The sequence below is a fragment of the Manis pentadactyla genome, chromosome 13, assembly GCF_030020395.1.
Source record: "Manis pentadactyla isolate mManPen7 chromosome 13, mManPen7.hap1, whole genome shotgun sequence".
In the NCBI taxonomy this organism is placed as follows: Eukaryota; Metazoa; Chordata; class Mammalia; order Pholidota; family Manidae; genus Manis; species Manis pentadactyla.
In genome coordinates, this window is record NC_080031.1 from 97415728 (window position 1) to 97440670 (window position 24943).

Consider the following 24943-nt stretch of genomic DNA (forward strand, 5'->3'; position numbering starts at 1 on the left):
ATTCAACATTTATATACATGATAATTCTAGGTACCAGCTATCACCATACCAAGTTGTTACAATATTTTGACTATATTCCTTATGCCATACATTACATCCCGGTTACTTATTTATTTTACAATTGGAAGTGTGTTTTTATATATATATATATATATATATATTTTTTTTTTTTGTGAGGGCATCTCTCATATTTATTGATCAAATGGTTGTTAACAACAATAAAATTCTGTATAGGGGGGGTCAATGCTCAATGCACAATCATTAACCCACCCCAAGCCTAATTTTCGTCAGTCTCCAATCTTCTGATGCATAACAAACAAGTTCTTACATGGAGTACAAATTCTTACGTAGTGAATAAGTTACATGGTGAACATTACAAGGGCAGTCATTACAGAAGCTTTCGGTTTTGTTCATGCATTATGAACTATAAACAGTCAGTTCAAATATGAATATTCATTTGATTTTTATACTTGATTTATATGTGGATACCACATTTCTCTCTTTATTATTATTATTTTTAATAAAATGCTGAAGTGGTAGGTAGATACGAGATAAAGGTAGAAAACATAGTTTAGTGTTGTAAGAGAGCAAATGTAGATGATCAGGTGTGTGCCTGTAGACTATGTGTTAATCTGAGCTAGACAAGGGCAATAAAACAGACAGGATCCAGTTTTTTGCAGGCTGTTGGACTCTTGCTAGTTGTTGACTGGAGGCTGCCTTCATTTGCTTGCCCTGTGACCTTCCTCATAGGTAGCTTATATTCACGGCAGCTTACTTCTTCCAGGGCAGTAAGAGAAAGTCTTCTTGATAGAAGGGCATTATATTATTATGGAATGTCATCACATATATCCTGTCACTTTTATCATACTCTCTTGGTTAGAAGCAAGTCACAGATAATACTCGTACTCAAAGGGAGAGGATTATGCAAGGGTGAATACCCAGAGGTGAGAATCATGGTGGCCACCTTAGACTTTGCCACACTGGATTTCCCAGTATGGTAAAAAGGCTATGAAAATAACATTGGATATGGAGACTAACAAAAAGAATGACAGTGATGGTGCTATCAGGGAAAGTTCAGTTTAAGGGCTTTAGGGCTGCCCGTTGGTGTTTAAGGTGATTCTCAGTCTCTTTTTGAGTCCAGGGAGACCTGTAGCCTAAAGGAATTGATGAAGAAAGGAAGCTGTGAGGATTTAATAGAGAAGTGTAGTCTGAAAAACTGCCAACCTTAATATTTACTAGGAATTGTTGGAAAGAAAGTCTAGGAATTTAGTGCATTCCCCCATAGCAAGGACATGACTGATAATCAGCCAATAGAAATGTCTTATTTTTTTTAATCCATTTTTCTCAGGTATGATTCTATATAAAAGACTATATAATTCTATATAAAAGACTGGAGCATAACTCTGATATTCTTAAGGTAATCAAGCAGCTGATGATGGATCACTTTATGGTACCAGGATTAATAAAGCAGTAGTAACGGTAATAGTAATGAACATCTGTAGAGCATTTGAACACGTCATTATCTATCCCTGTGAAGTTATTCCTTAATAGCATTAGAACATGATTTTAACATCTTCAACCCTGTAAGTTTACTTAATAGGTTTACAGGTAAGAAAGCCAAGACTTAAAAGGGAAGTAACTTCCGGAAGATCATATAGGTAATATTTAGTGGAGCCCGATTACAAAATGATAAAAAAGAGATGGAAGATAGTTGGGAAGTGATAAAAATAGAGGGCCAGTCGACCCAGGTGGTCCAATGTTTGAGAGCCCAAACTGTCTACTGGTCCAGACTAGATCCTGTGACCAGACTCTCTGGATTTGAATACTGATTTTACTAATACGCCAGTGTGACCGCAGGCAAGTTACCTCACCTTTCTGTGAATTAGTTTCTTCATGTATAAAATGAGAATAATAATTTTTATGTCACAGGTTTGTTATGAGGATTAGATGAGTTGATGCATGAAAAGTACATAGAATAAAACATTAACTGTCTCAGAATGAGTTTCACATTTAAAATAATTCATTCTGGAAGTAGAGCATCAGGGAAAATGGCAGAGAGAAAGTTATCAAATACTAGAACAGTTCCCAGACTGAAAATTGACAGGGCCAGTGACTGAGTAACTAGAACAAGGGATAAAGAAAGGCCCAAACATGAAATTTTAGTACATTACAGATAAAAATATTCTGAAAGTTCCCAGAGAAAAGACAAGATACATAATACAAAGGACTGGAAATGACAATATTGGAATTCTCACTGTAATTCTGGATTCCATAAGGAAACAGTGTCCCCCCAAATTCAGAGAGAAAAAGTTATCTATCCTGGAATCTTTGTACAGACGGACAAAAGAGAAGATATTTCCATAGAGAAAGGATTCAAAATTTATCTTCCATATACCTTCTCTTAGGAAGGTAATAGAGGATGAGATCTAGGAAATGGGATTCAACAGGATCGAAAAGAAAAGGAGTGTTAAGGGCTTCAGATTTGTAGGACACTTTAGTGGCAACCAGTCTAGATTGTAGCAAAAGGTTGGAAGGTCTAGGGAAAAAATGGAATTAATAGATTATGTGTTTATTTTTATTTGTGGCAACTGAAAGATAGTATCCAGAGGAATTTGACAGGTCTGTTGGACTTCTGAAAGTATTAGTGGGGCATACTTAAGATTAAGCAAATGAAGGCAATAATCAGCTTTAATAGAAGTACTTTTCAAGAAAAAATATCATCATAGTACATACTTAGCTCAGCAATGAGTTTTATTGATTTAACCAAAATTTTTTATTCAAGTTTATTGTGGAAAAGAGGAATAGAAGTGGAACAGAATGATAAAAGAAAGCTATTTTATTTGCCATAACAGCAAGTCTACAGATAATGTCTTGACCAATCAGTAATAGCAATATAAGCATATTATTTAGCAATGTACAAAGTAAATGTTAGAAGAAATGGCTAAGACTTTAAATTTATTGTTTCTGGAAGCAGTAGAGCAAGAGAAATTGCTGTTTTTGTTATCTCTTATAACATCTATCTTTTAAAAATTCTCTGTGTATTATTTGGGGTGAAAATAAAACAATTTCTTTAAAAATTTTGTGTTTAGATAATAACAGAAGTAAGAGACAAGTCTGTGGTTTTTAGCTCTGCCTCTAAAAAAAATAATAGTCATAAAGAAATCCTTGCTGGATTGAATTCCTAAGTAGTTATTTCACTGTCTTTCAGATTGCTAGCCAGCTAAACATAGAAATTCTTACCGTCTAATGCCCTGTTCTCCAGTGGCAGCTGTCCCGTCATTCTGTAAGGGGAACAGCAGTTGGTAAGACACTGTGGAACAAAACAATTGTAATCCTATGTTAACTGGATTACAATTAATTAATTACAACACTAGTATTCAGTAAAATGAAGAAACGAGTACAAGTACTGACTTATAGAGCCTCTGATTTCACAGCTACATCCCTATTTGGAGGAGAAGTATGATTTGTTAACTTTAAAACATTGACTTTGATGTTGCTGAATGATGTCAGAATCAAAGTGAGATTTTCACAAGTGAAGTTACATTGACAAATATGGGAAAGTTGTAAAAGAGATGAATTGGTACAGTTGAGTTTGAAGTCACAATTAAAAAAAAATTTCTTATAGGGAAGGATAATCAGATATTTGAATGTGATTGATCCCTTGGGTCTAAAGAAAAAGTGAATGTTTGAATAAAGTCGATCTTTTAAAAAATATATCCCTTGCAATGTTTAGGCTTCTACCTACGAAATGTTACTATTTTCAGGGAAAACAATACTAACAAACATAAATGTAAGATCTCTCAAACTAATAAAGATGAAATATCTTCAAAATTGGGAACATGGAGGCTTTCAGGGCATCTACATAGCTGACCTCAACTTCACTCCTGGTTCAGTGTTGAGGCCAACTATCATTTTTTGTCTCCTTTCTGGAGAATCCCTATCTCTTCCTCTAACCCTCCCCATCCCTAGTACCACCCATTCTTTATAGTCCAAGCAGATATTGTCTTTTCCACAGTATTTTGTTTGATTCCTTGCTAACTAGAAGTGCTCACCTGTTGAACTTTCATTGCATCTTCGGTATTATAGTTGTTTTCTATATGCTTTATCTCTTGTTGTACAAGAATGTTATCTTTTTTAGATTTTCTGTCTTCCAGAGTACTCTACACAGGCTAAATGCCTGAAGAGTTTTTGGTTATTATATAAAAACAGTTTGAAGGTTCTACAAAGAAGCCCTTCCTGAAAGTAAATTGTTCTAACAGGTTTACAGTCTTACCTGAATCCTTTCTATCTACTCCTTAATGTGTATGGGATATTTGCTTTAATCATTACTGATAGATGACTTCTGATTTTTGTCTTTCAGTCTTACCTCCAGTATTAGTGCCTCGTCATAATGAATTTAATCCACAACACAGCCTTCTGGTTCAGTTTAGAAACCTGAGCCACAACGAACCACACATGCCACAAAATGCAACGTTTCCAGATTCTTTCCACCAGCCCAACAACACTCCTTTCCCCTTATCTCCAAATAGCCCCTATCCCCCTTCCCCTGCTAGTAGCACGTACCCCAACTCCCCTGCAAGTTCTGGACCGGGAAGTCCATTTCAACTCCCAGGTAAGAATTTTTTTTATTGATCCAAAAAAATAATCCCTGAGAATCAACTGTTGTTCTTATACTACCCCTCTGGGTGAACTGTTATGTACCAACAGCTAGCTATTTTTGGCTCTATATCCTTTGGTAATTGATTTGCAGAGGCATTTTGGATTTTATTTTACCAAGTACCATATATTTAAAAAGGTGGAAATGACCATATTTTTCACAGAAATAGAACAATCCTGAAACACTCTCAATAGCCGAAGTGATCTTGAAAAAGAACAAAGCTGTAGGCATCACATTTCCTGATTTCAAACTGTATAGCAAAGCTATAGTAATTAAAACTGTATGGCAATGGCATAAAAACACATAAATCATTGGGACAGAGTTCAGAAATAAACCCAGGCATATACGGCCAGTTAATTTATGACAAAGGAGCCTGTACTATACAATGGGGAATAGGCAGTCTCTTTAATAAATGGTGTTGGGGAAATTAGACAGCCACATGCAAAAGAAATGACACTGAACAACTAACTAACTTACACCATACACAAAAATAACACAAAATAGATTAAAGATTTGAATATAAGACCTGAACCCACAAAACAGAAGAAAAACATAGGCAGTAAGCTCCTTGGCATAGGTCTTAGAGATGATTTTTATAATCTTGACACCAAAAGCAAAAGCAACAAAAACAAAAATAAGGAAGCAGGATGACATCAAGCAAAAAAGCTTCTGCACAGCAAAGGAAATCATCAACAAAATGAGAAAGCAACCTACTGAGCAGGAGAAAATATAAGTTACCTATTTGGTGAGGGGCTAATAAGTGATATAAAGAACATCTATAACTCAGTAATGAAAAAACAATCTGATTTAAAAAATGGGGAGAAGATTTGAATGGACATTTTTCTGAAGAAGACATAAAAATAGCCAGCAGGTACATGAAAAGGTGCTCTACATTACTAACCATCAGGAAAATGCAAATCAAAGCCTCAGTGAGATACTACCTCACACCAGTCAGAATAGCTCGTATCAAAAAGACTAGTAATAACAAGTGTTGGTGAGAATGTGGAGACAAGGGAATCCTCATGCACTGTTGGTGGGAATGTAAACTGGTGCAGCCACTATGGAAAACAACATGGAGGATCCTCAGAAAATTAAAAATAGAACTAACATATGGTCCAGCAGTTCTATTTCTGGGTATTTACCAGAAGAAAACAAAAACACTAACTCAAAAAGATGTGTGCACCTTCATGTTCATTGCAGCATTGTTTACAATAACCAAGGCATGGGAACAACCTAAGTATCAGTGGATGAATAGGTAAAGAAATATGTGTACATATTCAGTGGAATTCTCTCTCAAATGTGAAGTCTAAAAATAAATAAATAAATAAATAAAATTATCAAGAAAGAAAGAAACAAGCAACCACTAGATTCGTGGTTGTCAGAGGCAGGTGGTGAGGGGTGGGCAAAATGGGTGAAGGCTTTTTGTGTTTTGGTTTCTGTTTAAATCTAATTTTTTGTAAAAGTAAATACTGTTTTGGGGAGATGATCCTTTAAGAATAATATGAAAAAGAAAAAGAAAATTAACCTTCCTTTCAACCCACTTTCTCACTGTTTGAGTTTTCTCTGTAGCAACATAGTGTATAGTTCTTTCTTTTGCTGTGCAGAAGCTTTTCAGCTTAATATAGTCCCACTTACTCATTTTTGCTGTTGTTTTCCTTGCCCGGGGAGATATGTTCAAGAAGAGGTCACTCATGTTTATGTCTAAGAGGTTTTTGCCTATGTTTTGTTCCAAGAGTTTAATGGTTTCATGACTTACATTCAGGTCTTTGATCCATTTTGAGTTTACTTTTGTATATGGGGTTAGACAATGGTCCAGTTTCATTCTCCTACATGTAGCTGTCCAGTTTTGCCAGCACCACCTGTTGAAGAGACTGTCATTTCGCCATTGTATGTCCATGGCTCCTTTATCAAATATTAATTGACCATATATGTCTGGGTTAATGTCTGGATTCTCTAGTCTGTTCCATTGGTCTGTGGCTCTGCTCTTGTGCCAGTACCAAATTGTCTTGATTACTATGGCTTTATAGTAGAGCTTGAAGTTGGGGAGTGAGATGCCCCCTACTTTATTCTTCTTTCTCAGGATTGCTTTGGCTATTCGGGGTCTTTGGTGTTTCCATATGAATTTTTGAATTATTTGTTCCAGTTCATTGAAGAATGTTGCTGGTAGTTTCATAGGGATTGCATCAAATCTGTATATTGCTTTGGGCAGGATGGCCATTTTGATGATATTAATTCTTCCTAGCCACGAGCATGGGATGAGTTTCCATCTGTTAGTGTCCCCTTTAATTTCTCTTAAGAGTGACTTGTAGTTTTCAGAGTATAAGTCTTTCACTTCTTTGGTTAGGTTTATTCCTAGGTATTTTATTTTTTTTGATGCAATTGTGAATGGAGTTGTTTTCCTGATTTCTCTTTCTGTTGGTTCATTGTTAGTATATAGGAAAGCCACAGATTTCTGTGTGTTGATTTTGTATCCTGCAACTTTGCTGTATTCCGATATCAGTTCTAGTAGTTTTGGGGTGGAGTCTTTAGGGTTTTTTATGTACAGTATCATGTCATCTGCAAATAGTGACAGTTTAACTTCTTCTTTACCAATCTGGATTCCTTGTATTTCTTTGTTTTGTCTGATTGCCGTGGCTAGGACCTCCAGTACTATGTTAAATAACAGTGGAGAGAGTGGGCATCCCTGTCTAGTTCCCGATCTCAGAGGAAATGCTTTCAGCTTCTCGCTGTTCAATATAATGTTGGCTGTGGGTTTATCATAGATGGCCTTTATTATGTTGAGGTACTTGCCCTCTATTCCCATTTTGCTGAGAGTTTTTATCATGAATGGATGTTGAACTTTGTCAAATGCTTTCTCAGCATCTATGGAGATGATCATGTGGTTTTTGTCTTTCTTTTTGTTGATGTGGTGGATGATGTTGATGGACTTTCGAATATTGTACCATCCTTGCATCCCTGGGATGAATCCCACTTGGTCATGGTGTACGATGGTTTTGATGTATTTTTGAATTCGGTTTGCTAAAATTTTGTTGAGTATTTTTGCATCTACGTTCATCAGGGATATTGGTCTGTAGTTTTCTTTTTTGGTGGTGTCTTTGCCTGGTTTTGGTATTAGGGTGATGTTAGCTTCATAGAATGAGTTTGGGAGTATCCCCTCCTCTTCTATTTCTTGGAAAACTTTAAGGAGAATGGGTATTATGTCTTCCCTGTATGTCTGACAAAATTCCGAGGTAAATCCATCTGGCCCGGGGGTTTTGTTCTTTGGTAGTTTTTTGATTACCGCTTCAATTTCGTTGCTGGTAATTGGTCTGTTTAGATTTTCTGTTTCTTTTTGGGTCAGTCTTGGAAGGTTGTATTTTTCTAGGAAGTTGTCCATTTCTCCTAGGTTTCCCAGCTTGTTAGCATATAGGTTTTCATAGTATTCTCCAATAATTCTTTGTATTTCTGTGGGGTCCGTCGTGATTTTTCCTTTCTCGTTTCTGATACTGTTGATTTGTGTTGACTCTCTTTCTTCTTAATAAGTCTGGCTAGAGGCTTATCTATTTTGTTTATTTTCTCGAAGAACCAGCTCTTGGTTTCATTGATTTTTGCTATTGTTTTATTCTTCTCAATTTTATTTATTTCTTCTCTGATCTTTATTATGTCCCTCCTTCTGCTGACCTTAGGCCTCATCTGTTCTTCTTTTTCCAATTTCGATAATTGTGACATTAGACCATTCATTTGTGATTGCTCTTCCTTTTTTAAATATGCTTGGATTGCTATATACTTTCCTCTTAAGACTGCTTTTGCTGCGTCCCACAGAAGTTGGGGCTTAGTGTTGTTGTTGTCATTTGTTTCCATGTATTGCTGGATCTCCATTTTGATTTGGTCATTGATCCATTGATTATTTAGGAGTGTGTTGTTAAGCCTCCATGTGTTTGTGAGCCTCTTTGCTTTCTTTGTACAGTTTATTTCTAGTTTTATGCCTTTGTGGTCTGAAAAGTTGGTTGGTAGGATTTCAATCTTTTGGAATTTTCTGAGGCTCTTTTTGTGGCCTAGTATGTGGTCTATTCTGGAGAATGTTCCATGTGCACTTGAGAAGAATGTATATCCTGTTGCTTTTGGATGTAGAGTTCTATAGATGTCTATTAGGTCCATCTGCTCTACTGTGTTGTTCAGTGCTTCCGTGTCCTTACTTATTTTCTGCCCGGTGGATCTATCCTTTGGGGTGAGTGGTGTGTTGAAGTCTCCTAGAATGAATGCATTGCAGTCCATATCTCCCTTTAGTTCTGTTAGTATTTGTTTCACATATGCTGGTGCTCCTGTGTTGGGTGCATATATATTTAGAATGGTTATATCCTCTTGTTTGACTGAGCCCTTTATCATTATGTAGTGTCCTTCTCTATCTCTTGTTACTTTCTTTGTTTTGAAGTCTATTTTGTCTGATATTAGTACTGCAACCCCTGCTTTCTTCTCACTGTTGTTTGCTTGAAATATGTTTTTCCATCCCTTGACTTTTAGTCTGTACATGTCTTTGGGTTTGAGGTGAGTTTCTTGTAAGCAGCATATAGATGGGTCTTGCTTTTTTATCCATTCTGTTACTCTGTGTCTTTTGATTGGTGCATTCAACCCATTAACATTTAGGGTGACTATTGAAAGATATGTACTTATTGCCATTGCAGGCTTTAAATTCGTGGTTACCAAAGGTTCAAGGTTAGCCTCTTTAGTATCTTACTGCCTAACTTAGCTCGCTTATTGAGCTGTTATATACACTGTCTGGAGATTCTTTTCTTCTCTCCCTTCTTGTTCCTCCTCCTCGATTCTTCATATGTTGGGTGTTTTGTGCTGTGCTCTTTCTAGGAGTGCTCCCATCTAGAGCAGTCCCTGTAAGATGTTCTGTAGAGGTGGTTTGTGGAAAGCAAATTCCCTCAGCTTTTGTTTATCTGGGAATTGTTTAATCCCACCGTCATATTTGAATGATAGTCGTGCTGGATACAGTATCCTTGGTTCAAGGCCCTTCTGTTTCATTGTATTAAATATATCATGCCATTCTCTTCTGGCCTGTAGGGTTTATGTTGAGAAATCTGATGTTAGCCTGATGGGTTTCCCTTTATAGGTGACCTTTTTCTCTCTAGCTGCCTTTAACACTCTTTCCTTGTCCTTGATCTTTGCCATTTTAATTATTATGTGTCTTGGTGGTGCCCTTCTTGGATCCTTTCTGTTGGGGGTTCTGTGTATTTCCGTGGTCTGGTCGATTACTTCCTCCCCCAGTGTGGGGAAGTTTTCAGCAATTATTTCTTCTAAGATACTTTCCATCTCTTTTCCTCTCTCTTCTTCTTCTGGGACCCCTATAATACGGATATTGTTCCTTTTGGATTGGTCACACATTTCTCTTAATATTGTTTCATTCCTGGAGATCCTTTTGTCTCTCTCTATGTCAGCTTCTATGCGTTCCTGTTCTCTGATTTCAATTCCATCAATGGCCTCTTGCATTCTATCCATTCTGCTTATAAACCCTTCCAGAGTTTGTTTCATTTCTGCGATCTCCTTTCTGGCATCTGTGATCTCCCTCCGGACTTCATCCCCTTTCTCTTGCGTATTTCTCTGCATCTCTGTCAGCATGTTTATGATTCCTATTTTGAATTCTTTTTCAGGAAGACTGGTTAGGTCTGTCTCCTTCTCTGGTGTTGCCTCTGTGATCTTTGTCTGCCTGTAGCTTTGCCTTTTCATGGTGATAGGAATAGTTTGCAGAGCTGGGACGAGTGACGGCTGGAAGGACTTCCTTTCTTGTTGGTTTGTGGCCCTCCTCTCCTGGGAGAACAGCGACCTCTAGTGGCTTGTGCTGCGCAGCTGCGTGCAGACAGGGCTTCTGCTTCCTGCCCGGCTGCTATGGAGTTTATCTCCGCTGTTGCTGTGGGCGTGGCCTGGCTCGGGCAGCTACTCCAAAGTGGTGGAGTCGCGTTGGAGCAGGAGCGGCTGGGAGGCTATTTATCTCCGTAAGGGGCCTCCCTGCTCCCTGCAGCCCAGGGGTTAGGGTGCCCAGAGATCCCCGGATTCCCTACCTCTGGATTAAGTGTCCCGCCCTGCCCCTTTAAGACTTCCAAAAAGCACCCGCCAAAACAAAACAATGACCACCAAAAAAAAAAAAAAATTTTTTTTTAATTAAAAAAAAAAAGGTGGTCACTCGTTTTTCTTTATTCTCCGGTGCCAGCCTCGGGCCTCTGCTCACCGGTCTTGCTGCCCTGTTTCCCTAGTATTGGGGTCCCTATCCCTTTAAGACTTCCAAAAAGCGCTCGCCAAAACAAAGCAGCAAAAAAGCAAAAAAAAAAAATGGTCGCGCGCTTTTCTTATGTCCTCTGTCGCCCAGCCTCCAGTGCCTGCTCACTGTTCTTGCTGCCCTGTTTTCCCAGTATCGAGGGCCCTGCACTCTGGCCCGGATGGCGGGGGCTGGGTGTTCGGCAGTCCTGGGCTCCGTCTCCCTCCCGCTCTGCCTGCTCTTCTCCCGCCGGGAGCTGGGGGGAGGGGCGCTCGGCTCCCGCGGGGCCGGGGCTTGTATCTTACCCCCTTCGTGAGGCACTGGGTTCTCTCAGGTGCGGATGTGGTCTGGATATTGTCCTGTGTCCTCTGGTCTTTATTCTAGGAAGGGTTGTCTTTGTTATATTTTCATAGATATATGCTGTTTTGGGAGGAGATTTCCCCTGCTCTACTCACGCCGCCATCTTCCCGAGAACCAGTTCTTTCTTTATTCATAGCCTGCCCCCTCCTTCCCTTGTCCTGACTGAAGTCCTTGACAAGGGGTTTTAGACTCTTGTTCACTACTACACTCCCAGTGCCTATCAGAATCTAGTATTACAGTAGACCCTCAATAAATATTTGTGAAATGAACAGATGAAATTACAGAAACACATCTATACATTTATGACTACAGCTAAGCGGTTGTTGCCTGTGTGACTTAGAGATTGAGACCAAATGTTAACTTGAAAGGTTTCATAGAGAAGAGTCCTATATACACTAAAGGCAGATTGTAAAAAAAAGTTAACAAAACCATGAAGACAGAAAAAGACTGTTTGATGAATGTGAATTAAAGTAGGTAATTGGGAAAACAAATTGTTAGAGATCAGTTGACCTTTTTTTAGCCCAAACAACTAAATTACATGCCACCAGGCATTAAAATTAAAAATTCTACCCCAAAAAAGGAAGTAGCCGTATTTGACTTAAATATTTTCATATAATTAATAATATTGAGTACCATTTACTGAGTGCCTTTTATATAAGTGATACTGTGATGAAAGATATTAACTTTAATCTTCAGAACAATCATGTGGGATAGATATTACTCCTGTTTTATAGATGGAAAGAAATCCGTATTAACCCCTAGAGTTTAAGTACCTTGCCTAGAGGTCACATAGTTGGTTAAGTGGGGGCTCAGACCCAGGTTTCTCTGACTTACAAGTCTGTGCTTTTTTAACTTTACTACACTGCTTGTCAAGTCATTTTAGACTTTGGAAGGTTAAAATGAACCCCAGTTATCTTTAAATAGATAACTGATGAACTGACTTGCCTAGAAAAAGATCATAAGTAGATTTTATAAAGTTCCTAAATTTTGCTATTGGCATGTCATGTATAGATACATCATTATGCCACTTGGTCAAGAAATACTTGGATGCCTACCTTTGCAGGTGGAGTCATATGTAAGTATATTCTTTGTGGTTTGTCTACTGCAAAATCTCAGTTGATGCGGTTTTTATTGTTACTTTTCAAAGAGGAATTCAGTACCAGCTGTTTAACTTGCTATTTGATATTTGTCAAAAACTAATTTTCATGCTTTGTCTTAGATTCAGTGCTGATTGTAGCTGTGACTCAAAATATATCTTGTACAAACCTTGGGTCAATGAAAGACATTGTATTCAGTTTATATAGTTACTGAGACAAAGTATAGCTGTAGCTTTTGTAAGTATTTTCAGTCACCAGTGTTGGACCTCAAAAGATTTTCTAATTAACATTCAACTTCTAAAGAGAATTATCTACGCTTTCAGTAGCGGACAACAGCCATTTTAGAACATTGTAAAAGAAGTAGACATTTGCTGTTAGTGTTGATGGCAAATTTTGGAGGAGCGTAGTCTGATTTTCCAGTTTTAAATAACAATATACGATGTGTGATGATCTTGGCAGTTTAATTAATAGTGTCTCTGTAGATAAATACCCACACTAGGTTAATCTGCGTCCTTCAGATTGATTTACAGTAGTATAGTTTCTTTGAGCATGTGATTCTGAGTAAATAAAGACAAAATTCTTGACCTTGAATTCTACTGTAGTGAATTTTAGCACTGATCTTACTATCCTGGATTGGACCAAATATGTGTGGACTTGCAGTAAGTTGTCAGTAGCTAATGCGTATGCTGACTTTTCTTCTTTCTCTTGCCCTAAGTTACATTCTACGTTTTGTGTGTCTGTGATGTTCAATAATGAGCCCTCCTGGTAATCTCATGAATTTTTGAATGCTTTTGGAATAACTCTGAGCAGGGTGAATATTTTAACTGTTCTTTTGGGTCTTTAACTGTCTCATTTTCTTCCTCTTAGCTGATACTCCTCCTCCTGCCTATATGCCACCAGATGATCAGATGGGTCAAGATAATTCCCAGCCCATGGATACAAGCAGTAATATGATTCCTCAGATTATGCCCAGTATATCCAGTAGAGGTAAGAGGTTATACACACCGTTTTTATTTATTATTATTATTATTATTTTTAACTTTTTGGCTATTTTTTAAAAACAGCTTTATTGAAGTATAACCTACATACCATAAAACTTACCCATTTTACGTGTATGATTCAGTGACTTTTCATAAATATAAAGTTTTTCACCATCACTACAATCTAATTTTAGAACATTTTCGTAACTCTTTAAAACTGTGCTTTGTCTGTGTTTGCAGTCTGTCCTTACTCCTATTCCTAGCTCCAGAGACCCTCTCATCCGTTTTCTGTGTCTGTAGGTTTGCCTTTTCTGAACATTTCATGTTAATAGAAACACATAATGTGTAGTTTTTTGCATCTGGCTTTTTTCACTTAACATAGTGTTTTCAAGGTTCATCTGTGTTGTAGCATGTATCAGTAGTTTATTCTTTTTTATTGCTGAACAGTATCCACATTTTCTTTGTCCATTCACCAGTTGATGGACATTTGAATTGCTTTCTTAGTGTGAATAATGTTATTATGAACATTTACATGTAATTCTTTGTGTGCATATTGTTTTTATTTTTCTTAGATAGATAATCTAACATTAGATTTTCTGAATCATATGGTCAAGATAACTAAGAAAAACTGCCAAACTTTTCCAAAGTGGCAGTACCATTTTATATTCATATTGGTGATTTGTGAAGGTTCCAGTTTCTCCAGTCCTCCTTATTGTATGTCTTTTTGATTATAGCCATTCTAGTGGGTGTGAAGTGGTATCTCATTCTGGTTTTAATTTGCATTTCTCTAATGAGGAATAATGTTAAGCATTTTTATGTACTTAATGAATCACTCATTTATCTTTTTGGTGAAATGTTTACTTGTAATTTTTGCCCATTTTTTAACTAGGTTGTTTGTTTTATTATTGAGTTGTAAGAGTTCTTTAAAAAATACTTTCTCTTAGTCTGTGGATTGTTTTTTCATTTTCTTACTGGTGTCTTTTTAAGCACAGAAGTTTGTAATTTTGATGAAATCCAGTTTATCAATTTTTTTCTTTCTTTCCTGATCCTGCTTTTGGTGTTGCATCTAAGAAATCGTTGTCTATCCCAAGTCATGAAAATGTTTTACTATTTTCTTCTAGAAGTTCTATAGTTTCAGGTCTTACATTTAGGCCTATGATTCATTTTGAGTTAAGCTTTTTGTATGATAAATAAAGGTCTAAATTCATCTTCATCTGTATGCATGTTAGATATCCAGTTGGTTCTAGCAGTGTGTTGAAAGAGAGAATCATTTCTCCATTGAATAGCCTTGGCATCTTTTTCAGAAACCAGTTGACTATAAATAGGAGAATTTATTTCAGGACTCTATTTTGTTCATCTGTCTTTATATATCTCATGGTCTTGACTACTAAGGCTTATAGTAAGTTTTGAAAACAAGAAGTATTAGTCCTCTAATTGTTCTTTTTCAAAATTGTTTGGGAAATCTGCATTCTTTGCATTTCCGTATCATTTTAGAATACATTTGTCAATTTCTGCTACCCCCCAAAAAATTCTCCTTGCATTTTGATGGCACTTACATTGAATTTCTAAGTCAGTTTGGAGACATTTGCCATTATCTTCCGATACTCAGCCATGGAATGTCTCATTTATATAGATCTTCTCAGTTATCAGTATACAAATTTTTTACTTCTGTTTCTCTTTTTAAATGTATTAAGTGAATGGAAGTTTAAAAAATTTCATGTTTGGATTCTTCTTTATTAGTATATAAAAAAACAATTGATATTTGTATATTAATCTTGTACCCTGTGGCCCTGCTGAACTCATTTGTTCATTCTAGTAGTTGGTTTTTTTGTGTGTGAATATATGGGTTCCTTAGGTCTTCTAAATGTAGGAGTATGTCATCTATGAATAAAAATCAGTGTTACTTTTTCCTATCCCTAACCTAGATACCTTTAACTTCCCTCTCTCTCTTATAATTAAAGGGCACGTATGAAAAACCTACAGCTGTCATCCTACTTAAAGGTAAAAAGACTGAATTATTTTTCTCCTGCAGTTGGGAATAAGACAAGGATGTCTGCTCCCACTATTTCTGTTCAATGTCATTTTGGAGTCTAGCCAGTAAACTACTGGTTCCCTTCTGTTCACAGTTTGTTGAGACTTTTTGTCATGAATAGATGATGGATTTTGTCAAAAGTTTTTTCTGTGCCTATTGAGATGACCATGTAGGTTTTGAGTTTTCTTCTAGTAATAAGGTATTATTACATGAACTGATTTTCTGATGTTACATCAGCCTTACATTCCTTGGATGAATCCCACATGGTCATAGTGTATACTTCTTTCTTAAATATTGCTAGATTAAGTTTACTAAAATTTCATTGAGTATTTTTGCTTGTATGTTCATGAGGGATATTTGTCTGTAGTTTTCTTGTGATGTCTTTGTTTGACATTAATTAGAATCAGGATAATAATGGCCTCGTGAAGTGAAGTGCTCTATCCTACTTTTGGGAGAGTTTGAAATGTATTGGTATTATTTTTTCTTTAAATATTTGATAGAATATACCTGTAAAGCTGTTTGGACTTGGACTTTCCTTTGTGGAAAGATTATTAATTACCGATTCAATTTTTTTAGTTGTAATATTGGTCTATTCAAAGTCTTTTTTTTTTTTGAGTCAGTTTTGGTAATTTGTTTCTAGCACTTTGCCCATTTCATCTGAATTTTCTAAATTGTTGGCATAAGGGTTTGCATAGTATCCTTTATAATCTCTAATTTTTGTAGAGATTGGTATTGATGTCTTCATTCCTCATTTTGGTAATTTGTGTCTTGTTCTTTTTTCTTTGGTCGGTTAAACTTTACTGAAGAATTGTCAGTTTCATTGATCTTTTGAAAGAACCAACTTTTCTCTTTTTCACTGATTCCCTTTATTTTACTTGCTTTGGGTTTAGTTTGCTTTTCTTTTTATAATTTCTTAAGGTGGAATCTTAGGTTATTAATTCTTTCTTTTTTTAAACATAGGTGTTTAAAACTGTTAATTTCCCCCTAATCACTCCCTTAATTGCATCACATAAATTGTGGTATGTTTTGTTTTCATCGTTGCTCAGTTCAATTTTAGGTTTCCCTTGTGATTTATTATTCTTTGACTCTTGAATTATTTAGCAGCATATTAGTCAATTTCCAAATAATTCAGTATTTCCCATATTTCTTTTGTTGATTCCTAATTTAATTCCACTGTGGGCATCAAGCATACTTTGTATGATTTCGGTTCTTTTACATTTATTGAGACTGGTTTTATGCATGTTTTTGTACAGCCTATGACCTAAGAATGGTGTTTAGGTGATTAAAGTGTTGTTAAAGAAGAAGATTATGTGACAAAGATAATATGTGGCCTGTAAAACCTAAAATATTTACATTCCACTTGGTCATGTTATTTAATCTTCTTATAATCACAGGATTTTGTGGGCAGAAAACGTTTGCCAACACCTGGCAGACCACATGGTTTTAGAGAACATTCCATGTGCATTTGAAAAAAATTGTATATTCTGATGTTTAGGGTGTTACAGGATTCAGGGATTTCAATTAGATTAAGTTGGTTGATAGTATTGTTCAAGTCTTCTGTTTCTTGTATCTTTTTGTAATCGTTTGATTGAGATTAGGAGATTGAAGTTCCCAACTATTACTGTTTAATCATTTATTTCTGCTCTCAATTCTGTTGGTCTTTGCTTCATGTGTTTTGGGGACTTTGTTGTTAAAGTGTATATAGTTCAGTGACTTTATGTACATTTAGAAGGTTGTGCAACCATCACCACTAGCCATTTCCAAAATTTTTCATCATCTCAAACAGAATTCTATATCCATTAAACAATAACTCCCTATTTCCCTGTAGCTCGGAGCTAAAGAGGGCTTCAGCCCTTCTAAGTTTACTCTGGATTCAGTGAGACCAAGTAACAACAACAGAACATTGTAGGTAAAATAGTTTATACCAAGCTTTATTCTCATGGTGGCGGGTCAAGTGCTAGAATCCCGTCTGCCTCTGTGCCTGCTTCTATTCCAGCCTCTGCCTCTGTCCCAGCCTCTGCTCCAGGCTCTGTTTCCACTCCAGGCTCTGCTCTCACCTCCAGCTTCTGCTTTCCTCTTCTCTTAGCACTGGGCAGAGCTCTTTTTACAGCAACACAGGCAAAAATGGCTTATAACCAACAGGTATATAAGCACGTGCCTGCACAGTACACTAAGTAGTACTCCCTTATCACATGTACACAGTGGGCGAGTAGGTTCGGATCAGGTGAGGATCCTGGCCATGGAACTTCCATTTTCCCTACCTACCCCCTTGACCTCGCCCTTGGTAAATACCATTCTACTTTCTGTCTCTGAATTTGCATATTCGAATTACCTCTAAGTGGAATCAGAATATTTGTCCTCTTGTGACTGGCTTATTTCACTTGGCATGATGCCTTCAAGGTTTATGCATGTTGTAGCATATATCAGAATTTCATTCCTTTTTAAGGCTGAATAATATTCTTTTATATATATATATATATATGAACAAATGTTCATTTGTCATTTGATGGATATTTGGGTTTCCCCATTTTGGCTATTCTGAATAACACTGCTGTGAGCATTGGTATACAAGTACCTGTTTGAGTCTCTGCTTTTCAATTCATGTGATATTAAATACTTAGGAGTAGGATTGCTGGATTTTATGGTAATTCTGTTTAACTTTTTGAGAAACTGCCGAACTTTTCCACAGTGTCTGCACCATTTATATTTCTACTCACAGTGCATTAGGGTTCTAATTTTGCTACATTCTTGTCAATACTTCTTTTCTGTTTAAATAGCCATCCTAATGGGTGTGAAATAGTTTCTCATTGTGGTTTTAAAGCCACTTTGAGACCTTAAACTCTTTACTTTGTCAGAAGTTTAGAAGTATTGCCATTTTATACATTTCTTCAGAGAATGGTGTTTTTGTGTGTTTGTATGATACCAAATGACTATATCACAGTTTTCCCAGGAGCCCCACATTGTCAAGAATAAATTTCAGTCTCCCCTAATAGTTTTGTTAATGTGTAAATAATGTCTTTGCTTTTTCAGTGTCTAGAATTTATCTAGGAATTTTGTTACACTAATTTATCTTCATTTAGAGCAAGATGTCTGAGAACATGAATTTCTGTATTTGAATTCCCGCATCTCTTACTTGCTTTTCAACTTACGGTAGCCTTTTAAAATCTCTAAGCCAATTTTTTCCCACTTGTAAAATAAATAGAGATAATATTTACATAGAAATTATAATGTGGTGATTGAATTAGACAGTATATGTTATGATCTTAGTATACAGTATCAGGTCCTACCCAATAAATAATGTTGTCATCTTCCTTCTGAATATGGACTATATTTACCCCACCTATCATTTTCCTCTTCTTCTTTCTTCTGACTCTCCAGAGATCAGAGAGTACAGTTTAATACTATTCTGTTAGATATTCCTTGGAATATAATTTTCCTCAGCCAAACAATTGAGTCCCTTTAGAGGAACTTGGCACTCATGTCTTTTCACCCTCATAGATCTCTTTTTTCACCAAGTTTCTTCTCATTTCGATCATATTTTGTATTTTTTATTTTTTCTTTGACAGAGAGGTGACAAAAGGAAAATCACAGTTAAACTGCAATGCTTCAAACCACTTATCAACATCTTTTATCTCAAGTAGAGGCAAAGCTTTTCTTTTTCTTTTCATTCTAACTAGAATTATCTTTTTTAGTTTTGCTTAGCATTTTTTTCCCTACAAGCTTCTGCTCTCTTTCTTGGCTCAAGCTTTCCCGACACTATATTCTTACAGCTTCCTGCTATTTATTTATATGTGTCTTTGCTTATGAATCTCTCCTTGTCCCATCTTTTATATAAACTTTGTTAAAATCTGTGCTCTTAAGGATGTCTCTCTATGGGTCCACATTGGTTTATTTTTCTCTGTTCCTCCTCATCTGTATTCTTTGAGGTTGAGTAATCAGAATTGAGTTTGAAAGTCAACCAATTCTTTTGTACTGCCACATGACCACTCTTCAGTTTTTCTTGTGCTTTTTTTAAAAAATCCCTGCCTTTCTTGAAAGAAAATTGAGGGTCCATGACTTCTTTGCCTGGTTTCAACTCCAAGAAAGATACCCTAATAGCACTGAATAAAGAACTTCCGTGTGTCCTTCCCACCCATTGTGAAATTATGAATTGTTGACTTTAACACTAATGAGTTTGGCTGGTATTTTATATATGTACAAATCTTTTTCCCTTGGCAGTTCTGGCATTTAATATTTAAAATGTGTATTACCTTTTATCTGAAGATAATGCTCACTTGGTTGTGTTTTTTTTTTTCTTTTTTAAAGTTTTTATATCAGTTTTAGGCTCATAGCGAATTTGAGCAGAAAGTAGAGAGTTCCCACATGTCCCTTGCCTCCACACATGGCATGGCTTCCCGCACACCAGAGTGCTGAATCTACATTGAATCATGAGCCTGTATTGACATACATTATCACCCAGAAGCCGTTGTTCACATTAGGTTCATTTTTGGTGTTGTGCAGTCTGTGTTGTAACAAATGAATAATGACATGTATCCACTATTTAGTATCATACAGAATAGTTTCATTGCCCTAAAAGTCCTCTGTGCTCTGCCTATTCATCCCTCCCTCCCATCTGACCTTTGACCATCGCTGATTCTTTGATTGTCTCTCTAGTTTTGCCTTCTCCAGAATGTCATAATTGAAATTGTACAGTGTGTAGCCTTTTCAGATTGGCTTCTTTCACTTAGTAAGATGCATTATATTTTTTCCATGTCTTTTCATGGGTTGGTAGCTCATTTCATTTTAGTGCTGTATAAAATTCCATCGTCTGGATGTACCTCGGTTTATTTATCCATTCACCTACTTAAGGACATCTTGGTTGCTTCCAAGTTTTGGCAATTATGAATAAAGCTTCTATAAACATCTGTGCACAAGTTGTTCTGTGGTCATAAGTTTTCTTCTTCTTTGGGTCAATATTAAGGAGCATGTTTACTGAATTGTATGGTAAGAGTATGTTTAGTTCTGTAAGAAACTGCCATACTGTCTTCCAAGTGGCTGTACCATTTTATATTCCTTCCAGCAGTGAATGAGAGTTCCTACTGCTCCACATCCTCATCAGCACTGACAACTGGTGTCATATTTTGGGCTTTGGGCCATTCTAATGGATGTGTAGTGGTATCGCATTGCTATTTTAATTTGCATTTCCTTGATGACATATGATGTGAAGGATTTTTAATATGCTTGTTTGCATGTGTATATCCTCTTTAGTGAGATATCTGTTAGTGTCTTTGACCCATGTTTTTAGTTGGGTTGTTCATTTTCTTGCTGACTTTTAAGAGTTCCTTGTGTATTTTGTACAACAGTCTTTTACCAGATACGTCTTCTGCAAATTTTTTCTCCCATTTTGTGGTTTGTCTTTTCATTTTCTTGACAGTGTCTTGCAGAGCAGAAGTTATACATTTTTAATGATGTCCACTTTATCAATTATTTCTTTCGTGGTGTGAGCTTTGATATTGTATATAAAAAAATCACTATATTCAAGGTCATGTAGATTTTCTTCTATGTTGTCATCTAGAATTTTATAGTTTTGTGTCTTACATTTAGACCATTATCATGTTGAGGTAATTTTTGTGAAGAGTGTAAGTTCTGTGTCTAGGTTTATCTTTTTGCACATGAATGTCATTTGTTAAAAATAACTTTCTTTTCTCCATTATTCTCTTTGCTCCTTCATCAAAAAGTCAGTTAACTGTATATATGGAGGTCTATTTCTTAACTGTCCATTCTGTTCCTTTAATCTATTTGTCTCTTCTTTTACCAATACCACACTGTCTTGATTACTGTAGCTTTATGGTTGGATAGTTTCAGTCTTTCAATATTGTGTGAGTTATTTAGGGTTTATTGCTTCACCATATAAACTTTAGGATCAGTGTGTTAATATTTATAAAATGATTTGCTGGGATTGTGGTTGGGATTGCATTGAATCTATAGATCACATTGGGAAGAGCTGACATATATTGAGGCTTCCAGTCTGTGGACATGGAATGTCTCTTCATTAATTAATTCTTCTTTGATTGCTTTCTTTAGGGTTTTATAGTTTCCTCACATAGGTCTTGTACCTATTTCCTTTGATAAATTTACCAAGTATTACATTTTTTGAGTGATAATATAAATGGATGAGTTTTTAATTTTAAATTCCACTTGTTTGTGGCTGGTATATAGGAAAGGATTGACTTTTGCATATTAACTTTGAATCCTACAACCTTGCTATAGTTGCTTGTTAGTTCCAGGAGTTTTTGTTTGTTTGTTTTGCCAATCTGTTCAAATTTTTCTACATAGATAATCATCATTTATGAACAAAGACAGTTTTATTTCTTCCTTCCCAATCTGTGTACCTTTTCATTTCCTTTTCTTGCCTTCTTGCATTAGCTAGGACTTCCAGTGCAGTGTTGAAAGGAGTGGTGAGAACATCTTTGCCTTTTTTCTGCTCTTAGCAGGAAAATTTCTAGTTTCTTATCATTAATTATGATATTAGCTGTAGGTTTTTTGTAAAAGTTCTTTATTAAATTGAAGAAGTTCCCCTCTATTCCTAGTTTTCTGAGAGTCTCAGATTTTTAGTTCAAAATACTGGTATAGTTAAATCTTACAGATTGCCAAGAGAAAAACAATCTTTCAGGTTGTCATCCCAAATTTAAAACTGGGTTAGATTTTGCTAGAAAAACAATTTAAAATGTAATGTTGCTATCCTTGTATTTGTATAATTTTTAAAATCATCATATTGAAGGCATTTCTGGTGTTTGTTTCTTAGATACAGACTCAAAGCCAGGAAAGACAGTGAGACTTAAGTCTGTGAAATATCTGAAAGTCAAAGGGAAATATTTTTTTCATATAGTGCTTTAGTTGGGTTAAGGAGGAGCACTTAAAGAATCTGGAGTTTCTGATGATCACTCATTAAATGTTTTATTGGTCTGGTTTGTTCACAGATGTTCAGCCTGTTGCCTATGAAGAGCCCAAACATTGGTGTTCAATTGTCTACTATGAATTGAACAATCGTGTTGGGGAAGCTTTTCATGCGTCTTCTACTAGTGTGTTAGTAGATGGATTCACAGACCCTTCAAATAACAAAAGTAGATTCTGCTTGGGGTTGTTGTCAAATGTTAATCGTAATTCGACAATTGAAAACACTAGGCGACATATTGGAAAAGGTAATCTTGTCATTTCCCTACATTCAGTTGAATATGTTCATTTGTTGCACTTGTGTACCAGGAATTGTGTAAGGAGCTGGAACATACAAAGAAGTTTAAGGCATAGTCTCTGCTCTCAAGTTTTGGATGTTGAAGAATGTATTAAGTAAAGGCATATCAGTCCTCTTTTCCTTACCCTGCTTAATTTCTCTACATAGTACTTAGGGTCTGAAATCATATTGCTTCCATGTTTATTTGTTGAGTTTCTTCCTGACCAGAATATGAACTTTACAGAAATTTGCCTGGTTCCAACAATATCTTCAGCAGTTAGAACAGTACATGGCTCATATGAGTAAATACACAGCAAATATTTGTGGACTATATGAATGCTGGTGAAGACTTACAATTTTTAAATTACTGAATTTATGAAGTATTTTGGGTTGCAATGACTTGTAAGAATTTCCATTATGTTGGCGGAGCAGGATTATAGGTAGGAAATCCACCACTGAAGATTTAAGTCTTCAATGGCTTCACCACCACCTGTGTCCCACCTTTTAAATTCAGGTAACAAGGTTTATTTATAATTCATCCTGCAAGACAGTTGCCACAACAAACAAGGAACTTCTCACATTGCAATGAAATGTCTGTCTTATGCATCAAGTAATCAGGAAGGAAACCTATCCCCGGTAGACCGTATTACCAGTCTCTTTAGAAGTTTTGTGTCTACCATTTGCTGCTTTTTGCTTCTTTGACTTGAGAAAGTCTTAGTCCAAATTAGGAACAAAAGGTTAATGACTATAATTGTGATGTGGTTTCTTATAGAAGAGATTCAGAAAAATACTAAGGCCAAAAATAAGTCAAAAGCAAGTTTCCATTCTCTTTTGATTTTACTGCCAACTTGGCATAATTTTTTTAGGCAGGATGCCTCACTTTTATACATTGATTTTCCCATTACAGTAAAGTAATTTAAGAGAAATCTACTTGGTGAATTCTTAAATTGTACAATCAGTTTTCCCTTTTTTCCAGTATACAGAAAAAATACATGGTTTTTAGTACCATAGCCTGATAAAAATGTTGACTCACATGTGTGCTGAGATATGTATGTACAAGGATGGTCTTTTTAAGTACTACTCATAGTAGTGAAAAGTTCGAAACAATTTCAGCTTTAGCTCTATAATTTGAATTCGTTATATATGCATTCTTTTATGTATTTTTTATGTATTTTTTAAATGCCAAGAACATTTTTTTCAAAGGAAAGTAAAATCTGCCATTTAAAGGCATTCCCATGACCTGAAATTACATGTCACTTAGGATTTTTTAAATGCTGCTGTTCTCTCCATTAGCAAAGGAGCGTACAACTCTGCCACATGATAGTTGATAGCACTAAGTGTTCTTTTGAAAGAACTCATCATAAGGCACTTTTTTTTTGCCATTGCTTTCTCTCACAGACACTGTAAATGATTGTTGAAAAAGGGAAAAAAGCCTTAGAGCTGATGACCTAACACGCTGCCAGTTTGCAGCTTAAGTCTTCGTTATTTGAGGACTATTTTAGATGTAGGTAGATTCAGGATTATCTTTGGCAGCAGGAGGCCATCTAGTGGTAGCTTCTGTCTAAAGATTGTTGGGAGTTGGCTTGCAGATGAGTGGTATTGGTTGTACCTCATGCACCCTCTCTTATTTCATTACACTGCTTTGTTAAATTCGCTCTTGTAATGCTGTCTTTTTAAGGTGTTCATCTGTACTATGTTGGCGGGGAGGTGTATGCCGAGTGTCTCAGTGACAGCAGCATATTTGTACAGAGTAGGAACTGCAACTTTCATCACGGCTTTCATCCGACCACGGTGTGTAAGATTCCCAGCAGCTGCAGCCTCAAAATTTTTAACAATCAAGAGTTCGCTCAGCTTCTGGCTCAGTCTGTCAACCACGGGTTTGAGGCAGTATATGAGCTCACCAAAATGTGTACCATTCGAATGAGTTTTGTCAAGGTGAGTGGGTAGTGACCTGTAGCTTAATTTGAGTCAATGTAAATATATATTATGTCTTATAGGTTATAATTTTAAAAAGCCTTTGTTCAATGGGAGGTGGTAATTACTTTTGACCTAATGGTTTTTTTAATGGAATTCTTGAATTTATAACTCTTAACAGCATGATAGGTCTGTTTTTATTTCATAATCCAGAGATGATAAAATGAATGATATTGATACTGATTTTGATACTGATATAAAGAATTTCAGTTAAAGACTAAAGTGCTAGAAAGCATTTAATATTAAATTTGCTTTTTAAGTTCCTTAGCTTCAGCAGTTTAAATTATAATTAGATCCCATTAGATTTAAAGAATTCTTTAGAATGCTAAAATTATTTTCCTGGTATCTTAAGTTCTGTTACTAAGGATTTGCAAAGTTGAAAGAACTTTTCAAATTTA

At 36.0% G+C, this 24943-nt stretch overlaps 1 protein-coding gene across 2 annotated transcripts in view; it reads left to right on the forward strand.

Moving 5' to 3' along the window:
- The window catches only part of SMAD5 (SMAD family member 5), a 53780-nt gene that overhangs the window by 22837 nt on the left and 6000 nt on the right, over window positions 1-24943 (forward strand). Inside the window, exons 1-5 of one of the 2 annotated variants that reach the window (XM_036897783.2) lie at window positions 4480-4612; window positions 12264-12327; window positions 13217-13336; window positions 22321-22542; window positions 24250-24506. In XM_036897783.2, coding sequence (XP_036753678.2) covers window positions 12300-12327; window positions 13217-13336; window positions 22321-22542; window positions 24250-24506 — 627 coding nt within the window. In that variant the 5' untranslated portion in view covers window positions 4480-4612; window positions 12264-12299. Of the gene's footprint in view, window positions 1-4360; window positions 4613-12263; window positions 12328-13216; window positions 13337-22320; window positions 22543-24249; window positions 24507-24943 lie in introns of those variants that run through there. The other variant, XM_036897774.2, reaches the window with a different exon arrangement.